The 24,377-nt window shown below is 37.6% G+C and overlaps 2 protein-coding genes across 2 annotated transcripts in view; one reads left to right on the top strand and one right to left on the bottom strand.

The window, feature by feature from the left end:
* Nucleotides 1–24,377, top strand: part of fkbp8.L (FKBP prolyl isomerase 8 L homeolog) — a 450,571-nt gene that overhangs the window by 79,581 nt on the left and 346,613 nt on the right. The gene's annotated exons all lie outside the window — the stretch shown is intronic.
* Nucleotides 1–24,377, bottom strand: part of tmem59l.L (transmembrane protein 59 like L homeolog) — a 30,135-nt gene that overhangs the window by 4,676 nt on the left and 1,082 nt on the right. Inside the window, exons 2-7 of the mRNA XM_018256253.2 lie at nt 16,350–16,455; nt 11,962–12,056; nt 8,308–8,457; nt 1,694–1,793; nt 793–904; nt 134–251 (exon numbers count right to left, since the gene is read on the bottom strand). Coding sequence (XP_018111742.1) covers nt 134–251; nt 793–904; nt 1,694–1,793; nt 8,308–8,457; nt 11,962–12,056; nt 16,350–16,455 — 681 coding nt within the window. The remainder of the gene's footprint in view (nt 1–133; nt 252–792; nt 905–1,693; nt 1,794–8,307; nt 8,458–11,961; nt 12,057–16,349; nt 16,456–24,377) is intronic.

Below are 24,377 nucleotides of genomic sequence, written 5' to 3'. Positions count from 1 at the left end.
TGTTGCAGCATAAAGCTACACGTATTTTCAAACTGAAGTAAATGGTGTTGTTTATTAATTGCATTGTTTAATCTGGCAATACCTGCATAATTGGTTATCACTTCAGTATAGATTTTGTTTTGCAGAATGGTACCTGTGCCTTTATGTGCTGATCAGGAGCAGTCACCAGACTTGCACAGCTGAGCCACAACATCACAATGATAGACAGAAAGAGGCAAGCAGCCAAGATCCAGCGTGGCAACCCTGAGCGCCTATGAGAAAGAATTCAACAGACAGAGTATTTTCCAAGGCACATCACTTGTCTTGTTTAATTACAGAATCAAACTTAAAACTCTGTGTGTAATGACAGGTTCCCAAGGTTACCCAGAGACATCAAAACAGTTAATGTACTTTTTTGTCTCCATTGAAGTTCTGCATGTGAATTATATATTATTCATATCATAGCTAAGATGAAAATCCAACAGCAGAAAAAACCCTATTTATTTTTACTTGTATGATTTGTTTCTACCCAGAGTGTCTAGAGTGTGGGCCTGGACACCCAAAAGGGGCCTGGAGAAGAGGCTAGGAGCCCAGACTAATGGTCAGTTAAGTGTGTTAGTATTTAGTAGTATTCCTTTAAAACAAAATCAGAATGGATTGCTCCAGGGACTTCAGAGATTTAATTACATTTTGGGGTCAAGCTCAAATGTATCTTTTCCCTTTAAAATGATGAACTGGCAGCTAGCTTGTTTGGGGAGTGGGGAGTGTTGCCTTGTGCATACCTAAAAAACAGGATTCAGAATATTGACTTACTTGGACATGCAGCCTAAGAAATCATGCTCTGATTGTGGGGTCTCCATATGAGGCAATTTATGTTTCACCTTGGACTCCTTTCTTTGGGGTTTCTCTGTCCTGTCTCGTAGGCCTTAAAAAAATAAAGGCTGTATCAAAACTTTGGCCAGATACACAAAAAATTAATTAATTGATATCCTGTACATGTGTTTTGTTTAGCCATCTTCTTTCTGTTGTCTAAACAATGGCTCAGCCAGTTGTTGTCATATTCATCATTGAATTGATCTCCCTCTAGAAATGGCACAGACTTTGCCAATGCATAAAAATATCTCCACTAATATTTGAGCATCAGTTAGAAAACCTTGCTAACATTTTTCTGTTACCACAGCAACCATTCAGCACCCATCTCTCAGTATACTCAAAGTTGGATGGTGAGAGAGAAAGACAGAGAGAAAGAAAAATTGTGGAATTACTGACACTATAGGGGAATGAGTAACAAAACTGATAATATCAGTGGGAAGGCAAAAACTCCACGGGGGATGCACAAGCAGACTATCACTACTAAGGTAGATGGAAATAAAACTGATGGGAAAATAAATAATTCAATGCTTGGCAGGTTATAGGATGAGCAGGCACTGCCAGTAGGAAAGTGGGTGCACTGCTGAAGAGAAGAAACTGCAACAACAAGACAAGTTATAAGAAAAGGGGGCATTTATAAGAACAACCTAAGTTCACACTCCTTGACTGGGTTTAAATGAAGATGAGGTCTGGCAATTAAAAGGATGAGACTAACAACAAATACTGTGAATGGATGGTCAGGAATACATAACATGGTTTGATTTTTCTCAAGCCAGTTGTTATATTCCTAGATTATGCCTGCAACAGATGGCACGTTTCCATGCAACTGTGATGTTTCACGTACCTGAATGCGGCTTGATTTTGGATGGAGTCCATGCTTTCTCTGTGACATCTGATCGTGGAGCTTGCAGCTCTAAAGCTGGAAACTCAATCTCTGGCTGAGACTGAAAAACACAAACACAGTATTTTAGACAGACAAGTGTTCAAATTAGCCCTTAAGTCACTTTTATAATAACTCAAACCATCATGTCACACGTCACTGTGAAATGTGTTCCATGTGAGAAGCCAGACTGTAGTCCCATTTTTTGCGTGATACCACTGCCAATATCCCCAAATGCATGATAGTGGGGGAGGAGTGGTTCTTTTTCTTGCCAATCCATACAAGAACAAAGGTGCATGAATGAGTATGTCAAGAAGTTTCCCTTTCTCTACCCAAATGAAATGCTCCTCTCCATCTCGACTCAAACTGAATTCATCCTAACGTTGTTCTGACTTTTGAGTACATTTCCCACAGCATCAAGCCCTGTTTTACTTGTGATAAGGTACGAGAGACATTACTTTGCTCCACAAAGCTCAGCTCATTTACATCTTGCTGTACCACCAAGAATTTCAAGCCATCCCTCTGGGGTTCATTTATTATGTGGAAGAAGGCGTGTAAAAAGCAAAACCTTGCCGTAATGCACCATTTTTTTAAAACTTTGCATCCTGCCTTCCCACGCTCTTTGAATTGCCAAAGATCTCTGCATTTTGTTTCAGAGCACAGAGGCCTGTGGCTGCCCCATGAATACAGTGCTGCCGGTTATGGCAGTACTGTATTCATGAGGGGCAGGTAGGTAAGGCACAAAGGCATTCCCCGCCTGCTCCCTACCTATCCGCTACTTTGTATATTATTCAGAAGTGCTACTTAGGGAGCAGCTGTGCTCTGCACCTTGCATAGTTTATCCAGTGAGGCGCAGAGTGCAACCCAGGCAGAAGTGTATTCAAATTTTTGCTGTATTTTGAAATGCTTATGTGCTAAAACTCATGAATGTGAATATTGGTTTCAATAACTTGAATGTTTGTCATTTATTAAGCTTAAAAAACTTTTGCATCTAAAAGTGAGTTTTAAAAAATTTGAAGACTTCACAAATTAGAATTTTGATAAATAGGCCTCATCTGGAAGCACTTTTGCTTTTGCACTTCTGCCTGGGGTCTTGTTAAAGATCCTCCTATGTTTGCAGCACCATCCTCTGGTGATATTTTAATCAGATTGACAAGCATTTTAGGGTGGAGATAATAAATAGTACGGGAAAGAGACAATTGCACTAAGGTGCATGACAAAACCTACATGCAGATCAGGTAAAACATTTTAAAAGGCTAGCAACATAACCATTGTATAGTTAGGGTTACCTCTTAAAACTTTAATTGTCCAACTTACAGATGTGGGGGGGGGCGGATTCAGCAGTCTTGTAAACTTTGTACAATACCATAATATCTAGCAAAATATATTGTAGAGTGAGTATTTGGAAATTATTTATACATGTCTGTAGGCCTTCAGAAAACCCAGCTAACTACTTACTGTATGTACCCTTTCATTTGTTGGGTCAGTGGTGGGGTCTGGACAGAAAAATATAGTAAATATGTACAGGAGCCCCAATCTGTATGTTATAATGCATGGCATGTATTTTAGCAAATTAGGGTTTTATCTAGGGATGCACCGAATCCAGGATTCCTTCTGCCCGGCCGAACTGAATCCTAATTTGTATATGCAAATTAGGGGCGGGGAGGGAAATTGTGTGACCTTTTGTCACAAAACAAGGAAGTAAAAAATGTTTTCCCTCTTCGCACCCCTAATTTTCATATGAAAATTAGGATTCGGTTTGGTATTCAGCCAAATTTTTTGCGAAGAATTCGGGGGTTCGGCTGAATCTTTCGTGAAGGATTCGGGGGTTCGGCCGAATCCAAAATAATGGATTCAGGCATCCCTAGTTTCAGCTAATGCAAACATATGGGATATGTCTATTTTACCATGTTAATTTCTATTTAAGCATAAGTACAGGAAATTCAGATATACATTTAGGGAAATGACCTTCAAGATGATAGGGGTTTATGTATCCAGGAACGCAGATGCAAGAGCACTAAGTGTTCATTCAGGAAGGCACTTGTGCACTGCACTGAGCATCAGATAAAAAAATCCTCCTCCTACCTTGTGCATCAAAATTACACATACGGTTAGGGCGGGAGGTTGGGATATCCCCTTTGAATTTAGTGCAGCCTAACGCAGGCCACACTAGATTCAGAACTCAATCTGCAGGTCTCCTGCAACTATTTGCATAATGCCCCACTCAGTGGGTAAAATGCAAAAAAATTGTCAATTCACTGCAAATCACATTGTAAATCAGCCCTGGTGTTTTTAAGGATGAACCCCAATGCCACATATGTCTAATGAAGTTAGACACAATGAAGTTATAACATAGCTGAGCAAAGATGGCAGAATTGTTCAATGTGGCCTATGTGAGGAAGAGTAAATACATTAATATCAAGAGATTGGGGGTACCTGCCTTATTACTAAAGGTTAATTACATTTGTCAAGATCATTTTGCAGTTACTTCTATGTTATTGCTGTGTGCAAAAGTGCAGAGCACAAGAGTATGATGTTAATGTGCGGTGACTGAGCAAAAGCATGTGGGCGTGAGGACTGCAAATAAAGAGCAACATGACAAGACAGCTGTTACAGAAGCAGGATGGTCAGGAAGAATGTATAAAAGTTGTAATTCATTTAGATTACTCTCTGCTTAAATAAAACAGAAAAAGAAAGATATTTTCTTAAAAAGATACACTCGTGCTTTTATTTCCTTGTGTTTGTGATTTTTGCAACTTTTTGGGGCCCATTTACTTAGCTCGAGTGAAGGAATAGAAGAAAAAAAACTTTGAATTTCAAATGTTTTTTTGCCTACTTCGACCATCGACCACGACTTCGAATCGAACGATTCGAGCTAAAAATCGTTCGACTATTCGACCATTCGATAGTCGAAGTACTGTTTCTTTAAGAAAAAACTTTGACCCCCTAGTTTGCCACCTAAAAGCTACCGAAGTCAATGTTAGCCTATGGGGAAGGTCCCGATAGGCTTTCTAAGTATTTTTTGGTCGAACAAAAATCGTTCGATCGATGGATTAAAATCCTTCGAATCCTTCGAATCGAGCTATTCGTTCGATCGAATGAATAGCGCTAAACCCTCAATATTCGACCTTAAGTAAATTTGCCCCTTTGTGTCTACTATGTTGGAACATAAATAAATCTAGTTAAACAGTTCTGTACAGACTTTGTTTTAGAATTTGGAGCAGTGACTACTTCGACCAAAACCGTACAGATATTTACTTATTTTTTGGATCATGTTACATGGTTAATAATTTATTTATATAGCGTCAGCAACTAATGCAGCACTTTATATTCCTTTACAACAGACAGGAGTCTTGCAATAATGTAGAGGGGTTGTTCACCTTTAAGTTAAACTTTAGTATGTTATAGAAGGGGTAATTCTTAAAAACTTAATTTTTAATAGCCTTCTTTTTCTACACATTACCTTTAAATGAAGGTCACTGACCCCAGTAGCCAAAAAAAAAGAAGCTATTGCTCTGTGGGGCTCCAATTTTATTGTAATTGCCACTTTCTACTACTTCTCTTCCTATTCAGACCTCGCTTAATCATCTCCCAGTCTCTCATTCAAACCACTGCGTGGTTGCTAGGGTAAACCAGACCATAGCAACCAGATAGATGCTCAAACTCAAAACTGGAGAACTGCTGAACAAAAAGCTAAACAATTCAATAACCACAAAACAAAATTAAAGTGAAAAGAGGATCCTAGTTGCAAGAACACAATCTAAAGTGTTATGGTACATATGGAACATATGGAAGATAAAACAGTTGATGTCTGATCAGTTAAAATACATTGACTGTGCATCCCTAAACAAGTGCGTCTTTAGCATTTGAAAGTCTGGAAGCTAAATTTAGGAACACAATTAAATCAAGGGAAGGGATGCAAAGAGAAGTAGGTAGGGCTAGATTAATAGTGGCACACAAGGAGAAAATGGAAAAGAAAGACACTTCATACTGGTAGTGTAGAGGAGGGGGGAGAATAGAAAAATCACTGAGGGATGGGAACAATAATGGCAAAATTTGGTAGAAAATGTTAACATGATAAAGATGGCTAGGAGGAAAGGTGACTAAAACATAATAAAAGAAAGGTTAGTCTTTAAACCCCAATTTGGCTTATTTGGTATTTTTATTGCCAGACCATTTTTGAACCTTTTGCGCTCTTTCACTTTAAGGGCCTAACCAAGAAGTTTACCCAGAAAAACAATAAATATTGGTTTTTTTTCAGGACAACCTAAGCTTTCGAAATATGCTACAATTTTAGTGCAAGTCCACTTCTGTGAAAAGATAACGGTTTCTAAGTGTCTAAAAATTAAAAAAAAAATCATGTTTCCCGTAATTCAAACTGTAGATATAGAAGAAGCACACCAATTTACGCTGGCTTTATCATATTTATTGCAGATGTTGTAGCACCAGCTTTCGGGGAGATGAGAGGCAGCATGGATTAAAAGAACGGATTCTCTTTCCTGCCAAGGATTGAATGAAAGTTTCAGTTTAAAGTGTTTTTTTTATTTTTTATAAATGTTGCATTTGTTGATGGATACTTTGTACAGATCGGTTTTAACAATGAAACTTTTATATATTGTTACCTTTATCACATTTAGTGCAGACGTTGTAGCACAAACTTTGCAGGAGAAGAGAGGCAGCATGGATTCTCTTTCCCTTCAAGGATTGAATGAAATGTTTTTTTTTATAAATGTTGTATTTATTGATGGATACTTTCTACAGATTGGTTTTAACAATGAAACTTTTATTTATTGTTACATTTTTTACAGATTAGGATACACAAGGAGCATTATGCATTGGACTGCTATACAATTGATTAACATGAAGCCGTTTTGGACTGTGAATAAATATGCAGCTAAGATGGGGTTAAATGGCTCACATGTTGTCACAAATGGGTTGTAAGTTATTTAAACTTGATTTGTGTTCACTATTGTGTACTTGCAGAAAGGGGTTGGTGCTTGTGCTACAACGTCTGCAATAAATATGATAAAGGCATAAGCCAGTGTAAGTTTCTATGCTTCTTTCCTATCTACAGCTTGGATGCTAATTGACTGGGAACTGAATGCACCCCATATGCAAGTAAGTGGTGTTCGGCAGAAAACCTTTTTTCTGCTGTCCCATAATACAAACACATGTATCAGAAACATAATTTATTTCATACACAAGAACACAGCAGATTTGCAAAGTTCTATGTCTCCTGAACGTGCCAATACCAAATAAGTATAGTTTTATGGAGATGTCTCACTTGTATAGATCAAAAGCTCCAAGCAGTACACTACCACATTTCTAAAGCACCGATCCACAAAATGGCATACTTGTGATTTAAATGCCAAACTTTTCACTAACAATATGTTTACCCTAGTAAACTACACAAAAAATCGATGTTGATGAATCCAAAATGGGTACATATATCTCTCTGCTCCAAACTATGTTGCAATTCTTTCCTAAGGTTATAATTTCTTTATAAAAATTTGTGAAAAATTACCTCAAAGCTTCCAGTCTACAGCATAATCTACCATATGCCACATATCATTGAGTAACCAGATAAAACACCATCAAAATAAACATCAGGGGTCCCCTGAATAGTTAGATGCCTGATGTGGCATATAGGGCACAAAATGAAGACACCCCATATGAGCTATCAATTCTGTAATTCCACATACTGCAAAATCAACACATTTACAGGGGCAAACGTAGAAAAATTTATAGTGTGTGCGATGTTGGAATCTCTAACTTTATCATATGCTTGGACGGCTTACTTACTAATCTTACTATATAACATATCTTTGGTGCAAATACCCTCTTCGTTTTATTGTGTATAGTGTTTGGTGTTTCAGTATTCACTGCCTCTCACTGCTTATGGTGATAGGTGTGCTAGGCAGTACCCTCTGCTTCTATATAATGTTCTTTAGTGCTTGAGGTGCCAGGACTTCTTTATATAATGTCAGTGCCACTGCTTCTCTCTCTGTATATATGGTTCTTAGGGTACCCCACAGCCTCTGCATGTAATGTGCTTTGGGTGTCATAACATAATCGACCTGTAGTGCCAACATTCAGAGCTCTCATTGGACATTGTGAAATGTTGGTGTTAATACCCACTGATTGCAGTGCTAGCACCTCTCATTGTATATAATATATAATGTTCTTAGGGTGACAGTGTCTGCTCCCATGCACTGTAATGTTCTTGGGTGTATGACCCACTGCTCTCATCGTTTACATGATGATATGCTGATGCCATTAACCATTGTATAATGTGCTGCTGTTAAACATGCTATAAATCAACCATGAACACCCAGTTGCCATCAAATTGCACACTCCATATTATTTGCTGGGCACAATGGTAATTTAATGTGTACTTCTTCTGTAGAAGGTGTCGGTTTGAGCTGAAACAAACACATTTAATTAAGTAAAGTATTTCCATTTCAATCCATTTTAGTATTGCCAATAAACATACATATATATATTATTGCAACAGTTGCATAAATGTGAGTTTTTCTTTAATTAAATCCAATGCCTGACTCACTGCCACTGTGTCTTACCTGGAAAACAACCACCTTTCCATCATCTGCTTGAAGGTAGAAGGTCCAAGTAGAGGAAATAAAACTCTGGGCTGAGCTGACAATGTCACTGCAGAAGCCAGATATGAGGTCAAACACAGACAAATATGAAGGAAGCCTGAGATCCGCCATCTGTCACAGACAAAACAAGTGGTGTAATTGTCACTGACTAGAATTTAGACTACAAATTAGTAGCGATCCTTAATAAACACTGAACGTTGAATTTTAATATACGAAATGTCTGATTCTCAATTCCTTATTCCATTAAAAGGCTACTATATGCCTATAGTATTAGTAACATAGGTATATAAGGTATATAAACAACATGCTTCATACAATTAGTGTGCATCAAAGACAAATCAAATCAGTAATGATATTGAAATACATACCACCAAATTGTAACAGAATATACAGGTAGTAGTGATAGCGGGCTGGCCCAATACCTATGGGACCTGCGGGTTTGCCTCTTGAGAAAGGCTTTACCCCAAAATGTTGGGGTAATTCTAATTTTCTGGTATGGGTACCCGCTTCCTTTTACTGCCTGTATATTCTGTTACAATATGGTGGTATGTATTTCAATATCATTACTGACTAGAGATGGGCCTATAGGTCAGTTCTTCCCCTTTCTTACAGATGAAGACAATCTACAATTATTTGCATCTAGGTAGAAATAAAAGAACCTCAAAGTAACAAAAATAAAAAGCAAGATATTGCTAGAAATGTTGGTTCTTGCCAACAAGTCTGTCAGGTGAAGAGCTAAATTACAATAATGACAGTATAATCTGTTCTAGAGATGTTCCTTAGTCCTTTGCTTCTTTGCTATATCTGCAGAGCACATCAGTGTTCTAGGCTGCCAGCTCTGCATGGCAATGTGCAAGCCAAAAGCCTTGTGATGCTGAGTCATTGTTCAGAGTAAATGTCAAAATCTGCAATCCGATTTGTCTCTCATGCTGATGGATGGAGGATTCACACACTCCAGCAATTCCCCATTGTTATTTGCCAACAGAAACCTTTAGCTTGCTATTGTCAGTTGCTAATGGTGTGGGGTTTTTGTCCCATGGCCAGTGAGTGCTCTACTGTGAATACAAATTTAAAGCATAATAAGCAGTAAAAAACAAAAGGAGCTGGATTCACATTCTAATTCAGTCCTTTCATTAAAGTGAACTGCAGACTAATTGGTATACTTTGAAATCTTTAACCATTTGTGAAAATCTTACTTATATTTTTAATGTACCAACTATTACTCCACATCCCCACTTAGCTGAGTTGTTCTTCAGGCATAGAGCAGAGTTTTTTTTGGGGGGGGGGCAGAGTAAAATAATGTAAATTCTGGGGAAATGCGTAACTTATTATTCAAATACATAGGATATAAGAGCAATAATATTCTGTATTAAGGACAAGGCTTAAGAGCTGCAGCATTAATGTTACACTATGAGACAACTTTTGTGGGAGCTTTCTTAAAGTCAGGTGCACTACCTAAAGTGATCTGTAATTGTAAACTAATTGTCAACAGTAATTAACAGACTTTCACTATTTACAGAAGGACCCATGTAAAATATGTTAGTATTTTAATTTCTGAAAAGAACAGTGCAACCATATTTTACAGGGTTATTTACTTACCACACCAGACTGCTGTCTGTTGCACAAAAAATTCCCATTCACAGGTACTCAACATGAGCTCCTAGCACATCGTACTGTTGCACTTGGTGCCGCTACCTCCTGTTCAGAACTGATTGCAGTTGAGCCTACTGATGCAGGACACTGTGGGAACCTTGGAGCTACCACCACCTCCAAACCATGCAGTAGCACCAGGGTTCCAGAGCAATTGCTGCAGCCCACTTGCGTCAAAAGAATCGGGAACACACGTCATGCTAAAGCCATAATTTATAAGTGAGCGCAGATGTACTTTTGAGCAACTGAAAATTTAGACACATCGGCCACAATGGCATCACATGAAACTTCACTTTGTGAACACTATGATGCTGGAATTACAGTAAAAACACTGCATTGTGTTTGGAAATATACCAATTGCATCCAAAATTGCATTTTGTACACTTTGTTGTGGTAAGTAAATAATTACTATGGGGCAAATTCACTAAGATGCGAAGTTGCGCCAGGCGCAACTTCGCCGCACTTCGCCAGGCGTAGTTTCGCCAGCGCTCCGTAAATTCACTAAAATCCGATGTTGCGCTCAGGGGTAGCGTAAGGTTGCGAAGTTGCGTTAGCGTTGATTCGCTATGTAAAGCGAAGTTACGCTAGCGAAGGCTAATTTGCATATGGCGCCAAATTCAAATTTCAATGGAGGAATACGTATCAGCACTACAAATGCCAAGAAAACCTTCAAATCATCATTTAAAAATTTTATTTTGCCCTACACATGTGCCCACATTAGTGAATTTGCGTAGTTACATCGCTAGCGAAAATTCGCCTGGCGTAAGGGTGCGAAGTAACACTAGCGAAACTACGCCAGCGTTCGTTAGTGAATTTGCGCAGTAACGAAAATGCCAAGCGCTAGCGAATTAACGCTAGCGTTCGGCGCTTCGGCACTTAGTGAATTTGCCCCATGTGTATAATGAAGTGAAATGCATCTACATATCTGGGAAATGCAACAACTGAAATGTCATATGGACCAAGCAGGGCAAGGAGGGAGTCAGGGATTTGAGCAGTTTGCCAACATTGTACAAACTAGGAAAGCAGGTGCACAACCTCAAAAGTAAAATACTGGGTACTGATCCATAGGAGGCTTCCCATAAGGGTCTCCAGAACAGACTACAAAATATTGAAAGTAATAGATTACACACCCAACTGAAAAAATTACATTTATTACAAAAAAGGAAAAAATAACAAACAATACAAAAATCATATTTGGTGAGCCCAACGCGTTTCAAACATAAGGGTCTTCCTCAGGGGCACAAATAATAAAAAATCAAAAAAGGCCCCTGAGGAAGACCCTTATGGTCGAAACGCGTTGGGCTCACCAAATATGATTTTTGTATTGTTTGTTATTTTTTCCTTTTTGTAATAAATAAAAACATTTTCAATTGGGTGTGCTATCTATTACTTTCAGTATTTTGCCAACAGTGTACATCTTGGGTCTCCGAATCTGATTGTAGAAAAATGTAAAATGCAGGAGTGTAAATTGGGTACCGCATTGCCCCCCCCCCAGTAGTTGCTCCTACTGTTATGCCCCTGTCTATGTAAAAAGCATACTGTGTATACATAAAAACACCAAAAGCACTGTATCACATTCTTAATAACATAACATTCTCAGAATAAAATAACATTCTCAGAGTTATATTTTGGATATTCTTTGCAAGCCTGTTCTGGCTCTCGTGTAACTTTATGAGAAATGCCTTACGAAACAACTACAGTTGTTCCCTACTATTTGTCTCTTATTAACTGCATGGTTAATCACATCGCTCCTTGTAGTTTTCAAATCCCCCATCGCTCCTTGTAGTTTTCAAATCCCTCCTTGCAGCTTGACAAGGGGTCAGTACAGAGAGTTTGAACTTTAGAAATACTGCACTACTGTATCTTATGCATACTGTGTTAACCGTGTTTACAGTAAAACATCTCATAAAGGTCATGTTGTAATGTGAATAGCATGCACCTTTCACTGATACATTCAACTGATACCTTTTCTTTCTGGTTTTCGGCTTCAGGCAGCTGTTTTCTGCAGCCAGTGATACATCCGTATTGTTCATCGGCTTTGGCATAGGCTTCAATGCAAGCTGTAAAATACACCAAATGTGGCAGATAAATTATCTATACAAGACAGAAAGCAAGGGGCTCAATCACATGTTTCAATAGTGACCAAGTTTAAACTCAAGTCACTCAAGGCTTTACTGAATATATAAAATATTCATCAATCTTTCTACTTAAGTCATCTTTTGTAAAACACAAAGCTTCCAATGCATTAATGGATTAGAGGTCATGCATAGTTTCTCTTCCAATAGAAATATATGTCTAAAGTATTTCTGTTTGTTTAGTGTAATAACTGGTAAACCAACCAGTATTAATTTGAGAATAAACCACAAGATTTTTGCCCTATGAGACATACAATGCCATTTGTGTAAGACCTTAGCCTCTCCCATAAATTTTTCTCACCTTCTTCTAGCTTGCATTTTTGTTTCAAGTCTACTGTTTTCGGAAAAATTGACTCTGTCTTTTAAGGATACTGTTGCACAATGTATTTTGATCCCTACAACCTTCTCATAGAATGTGAATGGATGGATGTTAACTCAAATACACTCTTTCCTGCTGGGTTTGAATAAGTGGCCTGACTGCATTTCCGTATCATGCTCTGTGTCAAAAGAAAATCTTACAACAGACATTATAAAAGCTCTTTAATATCTACTCATCTTTCTGTTCCGGGCCTCTCCTAATTATACTCCAGTCTCTTATTCAAATCAATGCATGGTTGCTAGGGTAATTTGGACCCTAGCAAACAAATATCACTCTCTACATAATACTTAAAGTTAAATAATAGGCGAACAAGCCCTTTAAGTGACAAATCAAGAAAAATGCTATATTATTAAATTGAGGCCCTATATAGAACTAATACCAGTGCTTAATTTATAAAGCAAAAAGTTATTAGCACATCAATATAACATGAATAGTAGAAGGGTTTAAGGATAAGAAGCTTTAAGAAGAGAAGTGGAAGGCCACACAAACTCACAGAATGGGACTGCAAATTTAAGTATGAAGTGAGTAAAAATGTTCTCTTACAAAACGATTTCCAGGCCTGACTCACAAATGACAGCAAGACAACTACAGTATATTGTGGTGGAACTTGTTTATTCTACCTCAATTACAGCAATAACATTCCTGCCAGATGGAATGGTGCCCCCCTCCCCGGCTATTAATGAATTAATTAGAAAAAGTTGAGTCAGGAAAAGTCTCGACAAAATAGATTGAAAACTCGAATTGTACAAATTTTTCGGATTTGATGCCCGAATCGCTTCATATCCGACAAAAGCCAGCTCAGATTACAATATCTTCGAATTGTAAAAAGGACATCTGTCTGTGACTTATACATGACCTCGGCAGGTTTAGGGATGGTGGATTTACTGACTTTTAGCAGCTTTGGGGTATAATAAATCTCAAAAAATTAGAGGTTTTCTTTCCTCAAAAAATTCTAGTTTTTGCCCAAAAAACCTTGACCAAAAAAAAATCGAGGTTAAGTAAATAACTCTCTCAAATGTCTCAACCCATCACTGCCATCAAAGACAAAAAACTCCAAAACACCTGGTCCAGACAAATTCTCTCCACTTTATTACTAAACATTTGACAAAATTTTAGTACCTCACCGTAACAGGGTTTTTAATAGTACAATTATGGGTTAACAATTTATTCCAGAAGCTTTGGAGGCCAGAATAGTAGTCATTCCTAAACCTGGATGAGATAATACATGCTGCAAGAATTTCCATCCTATATCCCTTCCGAAAATGTACTTGCAAAAGTATTGGCAGCACGAATGAACACTTTTATTACATCGTATTGTTCATTTAGACCAGAGTGGATTTGTTAAAGGGAGACAGACAGTTAATAATAAAATTGTGCATCAATTGGGCAACAACCTGCAATACCCCTTCAATGGTCTTATCGTTAGATTCTAATAAGGCATTTGATTCTGTTGGTTGGGATTATCTTTTGTTTTTTTTAATAAACATAAGTTTCCTCATCCGATATGTTCAAGCTCATTATAATGAGCCAACATCGAGAGTCAGTCTGTTAGTTTATGACTCCCGTCCAATATCTACGAAACAGTGTATGAGACAGGGGTGCCCCCTCTCCCTGCTTCTCTTCTTATTGGCCATAGAGCCTTTAGCCTGTGCTCTAAGACAGAACCCCAGTATATCTGCTGTACATTTGGCAGGCATGGAGATTCAATGTACCCTTTATGCGGACAACATAATATTGTCCATTACAAGAGCATTTACCACTTTGTCTAACTTATACTTACAAAGTTCAAGAATGCTTTGTCTGATCATTAACTCCTCGAAATCCAGGACATTGAATATCAATTTACCTCACCCACAACTTAACCTCATTCAAATGAACTTTGATTTTACATTGGAGGAACGCTCCTTGAAATATTTAGGAGTTAACAAATTCACATAAATCCCTTTAAAATGCCAACAAATATAGGTTTACTACAACAAATACATCTGATTCTCTTTACTTGGAAAGATCCCTATATATCAGGGACAGGTAGAATTCAGTCTATCAAGATAATAATATTGCCTACATTTTTTATCACCTTTCTGCTTCACCACAAATATGTTACAAACAAATATGGAACAGGGTAGAACCCTGCATATCTATAAAATAATATGATGTGTCACAAATTGGTTAGGAGTACCAGATTTTAATAAATATTTTATAGCTGCTCAATTGAGTCAAATGGCTAAATGGCACATTGCGCTAACCCCTCCCCTCTGGGTTCACTTAGAGGGAGCAGACCTGACTGATCATTCTATTTCCAAGCTCTTGTGGATCCCTAAAAAATTGAGATCTAAAGAACTTAATCACGTTATAAAACAGGCCCTGAGGATATGAGACCAAACGACAAAATATTATAAACTTGAATCCCCCCTCCACTCCCCTCTTTTGGGAAGGTCCCTAAATACTGCCTTCCTACCCAGGAAGACAGACAACTTTAACTGTTGGAAATCGTTTGGCTTGGGCAGAATTTAGGACCTGACCAAATCAGTCTCATCTGGCACAAATGAATCATTATGTGTCCTCTCTCTTGAAAGATAACCAGGTCCCATCCCGGACTCAATTTGATCATTTGAGTTATGTATCTCTAGGTCTTTAGGCACAAAAAATGTCTCCACAATGTACAGAGACTTGACCAACCACAGACCCTATATTACAGCTAAAATATGTCACAGATTGGCATAGGAAGCAGGGCAACCCACAATTTCCGGCAGTCTGGGAAGACATTTTACAGCAACCAGCTAGATGCTTTATCAACACCCCTATTCAGGAAACCCCATTTAAGGTATTATTACAGAGGTATATGGTCCCGGTAAGACTAGCCAAATGGTTTCCCGGCCTTTCCCCAAACTGTTTCAGAGGCTGTAATGTATTGGGCACAATGTGGCATATCTGGTGGGACTGTTCCGCAGCCAAAAACGACTGTGGATACGGGTCTATACAATGATTAATAATATCTTTGTCATCCCATTGAGAAAGGATCCTTATAACACGCTTTTAAATAAGACAATTGATCAATTTACCAACTCCCAATTTAGACAACTTAATCACCGTAATCTTCAGTGCCACTAAACAAATTATGGCCAAACACGTTGGAATTGAGGGAGAAAAGGCTGCATTGTGTGAAAAACGTCATCATCAAAATACATACAAAATTAAATCTGGACACTGCAATTGTGGTCATAAATAAACCCTTATATTATATTAGGCAGTTCAGACAATTCATTTCTTTCTTTTGTCTTTTTTTGAAACAATGGTTGCATCCTACAAAAAATATTGAGCATAGCTTCAGAGGACTATTTTTTAACTAAATGACTCAAAACCATACTTATTAGAGATGCACAGAATCCAGGACTTGGTTTGGGGATCATATTAATCTTAGTACTATTGGAGGGTAAAGATGTAATAGATGGTCTACAGTTTTATACTTGTCTAGTAACCCATTGTAACCAATCAAGAAATAGCATTCACTGGTCAGCTGTTTGAAAACAAACATCTGACTGGCTGCTATAGGTTATTAGATGGGTAAATGTAAAACTTTTTATTAACCTGTTAACATCATGCCACTATAAATCTCTGGATATTGTATTCCAGCAAATCTTTGTTCTTGGATTCTGCTTTTTTTAAAAAAAAAAAATTGCTCAGATCTGAATAAACAAGTTATTGGATTCATTTTGGTATATGTTCAAAACTTTTGCAGAGGATTGGTTATTTGGCTGAATCCAAAAAGCAGGAATTTGTTACATCTGTTACTTATGGACCGAATTCTAACATACTGGACATAAAGCATGAATAAATACCTGACTCGCATTCAGCTCTTGTAGTGTTGAGTTCAGCAGTGACATCCACAAAGCGACAGATGGAGAACAGCCGGCAGCCTCTAGAACAGGCAGAAATGACGGCATCCTGTAGACAGAGAGACAGTGAATAAACCCATTGTATGTGACTATGTAAATCATACAAATAGAGCTATATATGTATGAATCTTCTTTTAGTAGATAATCATCTGAATGCATGAGTTTCAACTTTTTTCCATTAAACTACAGTATTTAAAAAAGAGCTTTTTGAAACAAAAAACTGTAATGCTTCCATGTTTAAAAGGGATATTTTTGTTATTACGCTCTGGAAAGACAGACATTAATTCTTCTGATAACACTGTGTCCATCAGAACCATGCAGCTAAGGACACCTAAAGGAAGCAAAGGTGTAATAGCTCCACCCACTAACTTTCTGCATGCTCACCAGCCGCCACCTTTTCTATTCCCCCAACTCGGCACCTCTCACCCTGCTAACGAGTAACAGCAATTGCCTGATTGCTAGTTGTCCCTTTACAAAGTGAAGGAAGCAACATTGTAGCTTGATTTTAGCTGACCCACTTCTATACAAAAAAACATAAAGAAATCAAGTTATGGTGACTTCCCAAATCTAGTCTTGGTTTTACAGTAACGTTTTGTTGATTGTAGTCATAAGATCTATTATCTGGAATTCTTTGGATTGGGTTGGGGGTTTCATAATTTGGAGAACCAAGTGCTTACAACATCCACATTAAAAATTAATATGATTTGTTCCTTCTACATTACATGTGCATTTTGGATGTTGCCACAGACATATTACAACATGTCACCATAGACAGTAGGCCTTATTTATCATTTATGGGCAAGATGCAGAGAACAGAACAGTAAATAGGAACAAAACACACCCATTCTTTGTACTGTGCACCTTGTCCATAGGTTCCCTACTGCAACTCTTTGATCTCATGGGAGATTGTGGTTAGTAGTCGCACAAATCCGGAAGTGCCCTGTAATTACCACCTGCTAATGGCAGAGATCTTAAAGAGGTACTGACACCAGAAATTAAACTCTTTTTTACACCTATCATTATATTGCCTTTGAAAGCAACTTATAACTTTGCCATAAAGTATTTGCACGATACTTTTACATTACCTGTCTGATGCCCCATGTTCCTTTATGAGGGGCTGCCCTATTTGTGCAGCAGGAGTCCGTTGGCATTGGAAACTTAACTGAGAGGCTGAGATGGGACAGTCAAGTTGGCAAAACAGTCATGTTTAGAAACTTCAACTAAAAATTACTTCTTATTACCTCTCAGCAAAAAACGATCAACATGACCTAAAGGTAACTTTTAATGTACATTCATATTTAAAAAAGTAGTTTTTTAGTGTCAGTATCACTTTAAGTACAGGGCTGCTTTGGCCCTGACAGGACTGAACTCTGCACCTTGCACCAGTTTTTCACTCTGGAGCAAAGTGTAGAGAGCATTAATTTTAAGGGGTGCAATTGTGAGTTCTAGCACTTGCACCTGAGGCTATAAGTAATAAGTATAATAAATTAGTCCAGTTGAAAGTTTAGTCCCCAAGCCAGGCCAAACACATAGTTCAGAGACACTCTAGTCGAGTTTGGCCGAGACAAATATGCAATGCAGTGCACAAAATGAGCTGTTTACATAGTGACATTGACTACATCAAGAAAGTTGAAAAGCCTTATGGTAAAAGCAGGCATATCTATTAGAGATCTGCTTAATTCTGCTTGGATGGACTGAGTATGTGCCTGCATTAGCCTGAAGACACCCATTGTATCCCTTTATTGTAAAGTGCTACAGGGACCATGGCCCTGTACATATAATAATGATTGCAGTTGTTGACAATGTATCACAAGCAAAGAGGTTCTAAAGAGGGGATCAATTCTAAAGACACAGAAATAAAAGGAAACCTGGAACTAAATAGCACTTCTGGGTTGTATTGGACTTGCTCCTGAGTTAATTCACTAATGTAGCGAGTGTAGTGAAATAAGTAAGGACATGGGGGGTTGACAGTTTATTGTATAGACTGCAGGAGGGTAGTTGAGTAATCTCCCCGAAAAAGCCTTCCCGCCAGCTAGAATCTAAATCGCTGGCGGGATGTTTTCTGAAGTCACCTGAACTTTGGAAACTATTTGCTCCGAGTGCCATCCCGCCGGCATTGTATTGCTTCTTAAGCATCATTTATTGCTCCTCTAGGTTAGTTTGAGGTTGCCCATCCCTATTTTCCTTCTGGTAAGCCTCTTTAAATTTCTCCTTGAATAGTAATGTGATATATTAAGGCATGCACAGCCAACATATACATATATTGGCAGATATAAAAAGTTTTAACCACACATTGGAGTTTACCATCCTAAAACTGTGTAAGAGCTTCTTAACAAGGGAAATGAGATATAGGCTAAGCGTGTGTATATTTGTTATAAATTGTACAAATGTGCGTACAAATGTTGAGTAATGCAGAAAACAGCAGGTTAGATTGTGTGTTATGACAAAAAAAAAAATAAAAACACCCTATCCAAGACGGGTAACGGCTGGTATACAGGGTCCAATAATATAAATTAAATATCAATCTTAAGAGCCACACCCTGATACCCAGAGGCTGAACCCAAGGCAGATATGTGGAGTGAGGCAGATGGTGGTCAAGGTAATTATACAAGGTTTGCTGGCCAAATGGTCAAGAAAGAAGTCAAAGGGTTAACAACAGTTAAACGACACAGAAGTGTTGCCTAAGAACTGCAGACGCTCATCCTGTCTCAAACTAGTAGACAAAGGCCACATGGTTTGTGATTTTTGGAATAAGGAAACCATAAAATGGTGCACTAGGTATTGCAATATGTACTACAGTAAATTTTAGTGCCTTCCAATAAAGAAGGAGGCCTTTGACCATGTATGGTATATCCATGTACCCCTTTTTCTAATTTACAGCAAATGCCTGTAAAAGTTATAAAATCTTGTTGCAAGAGGTGTGCCTTTGGTAAGCCCTCGTTTTTCACCTAGGTGCCACACTGCAGTGTTACTGCGACAGCTTTCCCAAGCAAAACTTTTATATTGTCTTGTTGGGCTAATAAACTACCTCATTTATTTTGAATAGTCTTCTCTCTGAGTTTTGCTTTATAATGAGGTCTGAGTAATAAAAATAACTACAGTTACCACACCAGATGAGCAAAGATCAGTTGTCTCTTTGCATCCTGCCAGGTTCTGCAAAAGCAGCACATTATTGTCAGGCTGATTCAATCAGAAGACACTGAGGCAAGCCATCACTGAATTTGGGGGACTTGCACTGGGAAAGGTGGGAGCACCAGCTCTGGAACAGGCTGAAATACTGGCACTGGAACTGGTTTGAAGGCTAGCACAGGAACAAGCTGTGGAGTGGGTAGGAATTAATAGGCATCAGACAGGGTTTGCAAAGTCTACCAAGAGGCAAGAAGTCAGAGGAGAAATCAGACAATGTTGGAGGCAGTATTGGTATTGCTTAAAAAATCTGAACAACATACTAGATTATAGCTCCGTTTTAGAGATGGCAACAGAATAGTCCAAAAATGATTGTGGGCAATTGATTTCAGTGATGTTTTTGGTATAGATAGGACATGTAAAACCAAAGAGGGATTCCATGTTGTTTGAAGTTGAAGTTAAAGTTCATGATCAGAAGCGGAAGTTCTAACTGGATAAGGCATTGGTTGATGCAGCAGCATACAGTTCAGGTGCTAAGACGTGGCAACCATGTCTTCCAGAAACTTTCATAGCTCATAAATGTCCGTATGTCTCACCAGTACTTGCAAGATTTTCTCCAGCTAGTAAAGGCTTTCTACCACAGTACTTCCACAAGACCAGGAAATAACGACTAGAGAGGAAGCCTTCACTGGGGGAAATAGCAAAATAGACAAAATCTAGTAAAGTGGTAAAAAATAGGTTAAGCACATCCAAATTCAGGCACAGGCAGCAGTAAAGAGAAGTCAGGAAACAGGCAAGGAGTCAAGGAAGCAGAGAATCAAATTAATCTCAGATCAAGTTCACCCAGGTACTACCCTGGATGTACACCTACGATCAGGCAGGACAATGATGACAATGGAAATTATCTATGTCCAATCTTGGGCCAAATACAGTGCCATGATTTCCCTAATTTGAGTTTCCCCCTTTGGCCCTAAAGGCAGAATACCTCAATTTTGGCCTTCAAACATGCTCTAAGTCCCAGACATACCTCACTACCATGATTTCAGCTTACTGTAAAGCCATTCTACATTTCTCCCACTTAAAGTCTATAATGTACTTTAATTTTGGTAAACAAAATACATACTTATTTTTTCACTCTGTATAACGAAAAAAATGATTAAACTATCTAAGAAGATTTTATGGTTCTATATTATCTACAATAACTTTTCACTTTTTGCAGAAAAACTAGTTACACAGAGGTCAGGAGTTCAAGGTTGCATGAAGGTAATACATGTAATTCTTTTATTCATTGTGTAGATATGTTTGTGTATCATTATTTTTGTGCAAAATGATGACAACAAAAAATTAAATTATCTATATTCTTATGATAAAATATGGAAATGCTACTTCAAAATAATAAGTGATCCAGCAAAATGTGTTGTCCAGTAAGTAACCCATGTACATATTTCAGTAACGGAAATATTTGTCAACATGTATTACATGCTTTCTGCCCATTAACTTACATTTATGCAAACAATTACTGTAGGCCAGGCCTCTTAATTTTATCCAGTCTTGGGGATACAGATATGATTCAATAATAAACTATGCAATATGAGAATTTCTATGTTTGTTATTTGATCTGCTTTGGGGCCTTTAGGTCATTTTCACAGAAACGTTCATAATTATATTAATACCCATATTTTGAACTGGAAAATATTTAAATTAAGTCATACAATGGCTAAAAATTAGGTAATTGGTGAGTACATGGTGAAATGTTTCACTGTTAAAAATTGTAGTCACCATAACTTGAAATGTAAGTATTCCAGTGGTGTAACTAGATATTATTGGGCCCCACAGCAAATTATTTTTCAGGCCCCCAAAATGTCTAGAGGTTGACCTGTTTTACCAATATTTATTGATATTGTATATGAATTAGAGTCTTAGGGGCCCCTACACCTCCTGGGCCCCCCTGCAGCCGCAGGGTCTGCTTCCTCTGTAGTTACGCCACTGAAGTATTCCCTCTGAAGATATTTTCAGTATTGATATATTCATTTTTACCACCGACTCAGCAAACATTAGCAAGCAAGTGCTGCATTTGTTGCATATTTGTGTTGCATATAAATCCCCCCCCCAAAACTGATGTTATAGCTTTTTTTCTATAGTATTTCTGCTTTGTTTTCTACAAAGAACATTTGTTGCTACCGTACATAGTCTGATACAAATGTATGAATAGTAATGCATTTTTGATGATAAACATATTACAATAAGTTAGAACATTTTGACAGCTGCACTGATCTAGATAAGATATACTGTATGGTACTGAATAAATAAAGACATACATACTGTATATTCTTCCCCTGTGAGCTATGATAACATATATCAAGTCTGGTGAAATAAGAAGTAAAGCATGAATTTAGGAGACCCATGTGTGATCAAGTACTTTAAACGTAACATGCACAGAATCGCAACGCTATATGATACAAAGTGCCCTGTCAGCGCTTGGGGCAAAATCACTTAGGAACCTAGACTACAATGTAAGGCAGAGCGGTGCGTTTTTTCAGTATGCATTTGCAGCAAATATTCCATTCTCAACATCAGATTTTTAAATAATGCACTTAAAGGACATGAAAACCCTAAGATACTCAAATTTTTATATTGTTAGGGCACACTTTCCCCAACAGAACTGCATTATTTTTATATTCTAAATCACCCTTAGAACAAAGCTTTGAAAATCACAATTCTGACCAATTCTGACAATTTTTCCAGCAATGACATTGATGATGCCATCATGTTCCCAATGTGCATAGCCCCTCCCATGGACCACTCACTAAGACGCAGTATCACTATCGAAACTGGCAATGCAAATGCATGATTGGTGCACAGCAAGCAGCATGTGTAAGCTAAGAGGTTATTGATGACATGATGTGCACACAAGGGATCAGTTCCCAAAAATTTGTATCACTGAACAACGAAAAGCTTGCTTTTAATGCTGTTTAATGTGTATGCTGTTACTCCTCCTATGACCTGCACAGAATCACTGGTCTTGGTCTAGTTGCGGGAGAGATACTCTATGGCAAATTTTACTAGGCTACTCACCAGTATTTCATGACCTTTATTTGATAATTTTATAAAAGGTTGTGCATTACTCACTGTATGTATAGTGAAAAATGTGCAGAAGCCCGAGTGCTTTTATAGAGGTCATGGAACTCTGAGTTGACTTCTAATATCCTCATATTTTCCAACATAAGGTACATTATTTATTACAATATACATGTTTCAGTAAGTCATGTGATTAGGGATGCACCAAATCTAGGATTCAGTTTGGGATTAAGACAGGATTTGGTTTTTTTCAGCAGGATTTGGATGAATCCTTGTGCATGGCCGACCCGAATACGAATTTGCCTGAACCGAATAAAAATTTACATATGCCAATTAGGGGCAGGGAGGGAAATCATGTGACTTTTTCTCAATCCCTATACATGACACAAATTAAATCACTAAGCACTGATTATAACGGATGACATCACTAAGCACCATTTTACAAGGATATAATTTAAAGGATATATATGAACATCCACAAAAGTCTTCAGAAATATACAGATGTAGGATCTATGATCTGGAATGCTAGGGAACTGGGGTCTTTTAAAAACTGTTTAAACATGAAATAAACCCAACAGTATTGTTTTCTCAACAATATGGATCCATGCAGTTTATTATCACAGACAAAAAAGTATTATGTTTTAAAATTCAATTAACTTGCTTAAAATGGACTCAATGGTAGATAACTTTCCCGTAATTCACACACACACAAATTCATATACACTGTATGACTTATGCATATCTGCACAGCACTTTCATATAAATATATACAATATATATATGTATAGCATATTAATATTGGGATTCATTCGGCACTTTTTGTTTTCCGATCTCTAGAGTGCAGGCTAGCTGCACAAAATACAGAATGAAACAATAATGTTATATAAAAATTTTTAACCACTTCTTATTCCCCTATCTTCTTGATTTGGGTTTGACCAAATGTCTATCCAATTACAGCATCATGCCTTAGCTATAGTATATACTGAACCTCACTCCTGGCCTGAATAGTACATCTGATAAAAGGGGATTAGTCTGCTGTTTCATAATATGGAAATGATGGATACATGTTGCCTTCGAGACCTCTTCACTGCATAACCATTAACTGGACATAGTACATAGTATATATTCTTCCATTATTTATGTATTACATAAGGAAAAAAACACAGATCCATCCCTGATAAAGGAAACAATAGACAAGATTGTTCTACTATATATTTGTGCATGCGTGTTTGCTGGTGGGTAGGTATAAGCTACAAAACAAGACAGAGTAATGAAATACAGATAGGCATACAGATAGATAGATGACAGACAGAAAGATAAAGAGATGATGGAATACTATGTAATTGTGTGCGCATGTGTTTGTTGGTAGTTATGTATAAGCTACAAGACAAGGCAGAGTAATGAAACAGATAGACAGACAGACAGATAGATAACAGAATACTATATAATTGTGTGTGTGTGTTTATCGGTGCGTATGTATAAGCTACGAGACAAAACAGAGTAATGAAATACGAAAAGACAGAGACAGATAGATGACAGATAGATAGATAGATAGATAGATAGATAGATAGATAGATAGATAGATAGATAGATAGATAGATAGATAGATGATAGATAGATTAGATAGATAGATAGATAGATAGATAGATAGATAGATAGATAGATAGATAGATGATAGATAGATAGATAGATAGATAGATAGATAGATAGATAGATAGATAGATAGATAGATTATAGATAGATAGATAGATAGATAGATAGATAGAT

The sequence above is a fragment of the Xenopus laevis genome, chromosome 1L, assembly GCF_017654675.1.
Source record: "Xenopus laevis strain J_2021 chromosome 1L, Xenopus_laevis_v10.1, whole genome shotgun sequence".
In the NCBI taxonomy this organism is placed as follows: Eukaryota; Metazoa; Chordata; class Amphibia; order Anura; family Pipidae; genus Xenopus; species Xenopus laevis.
The sequence above is the reverse complement of the archived record's forward strand: the minus strand, read 5'-3'. Positions and strand labels throughout refer to the sequence as shown.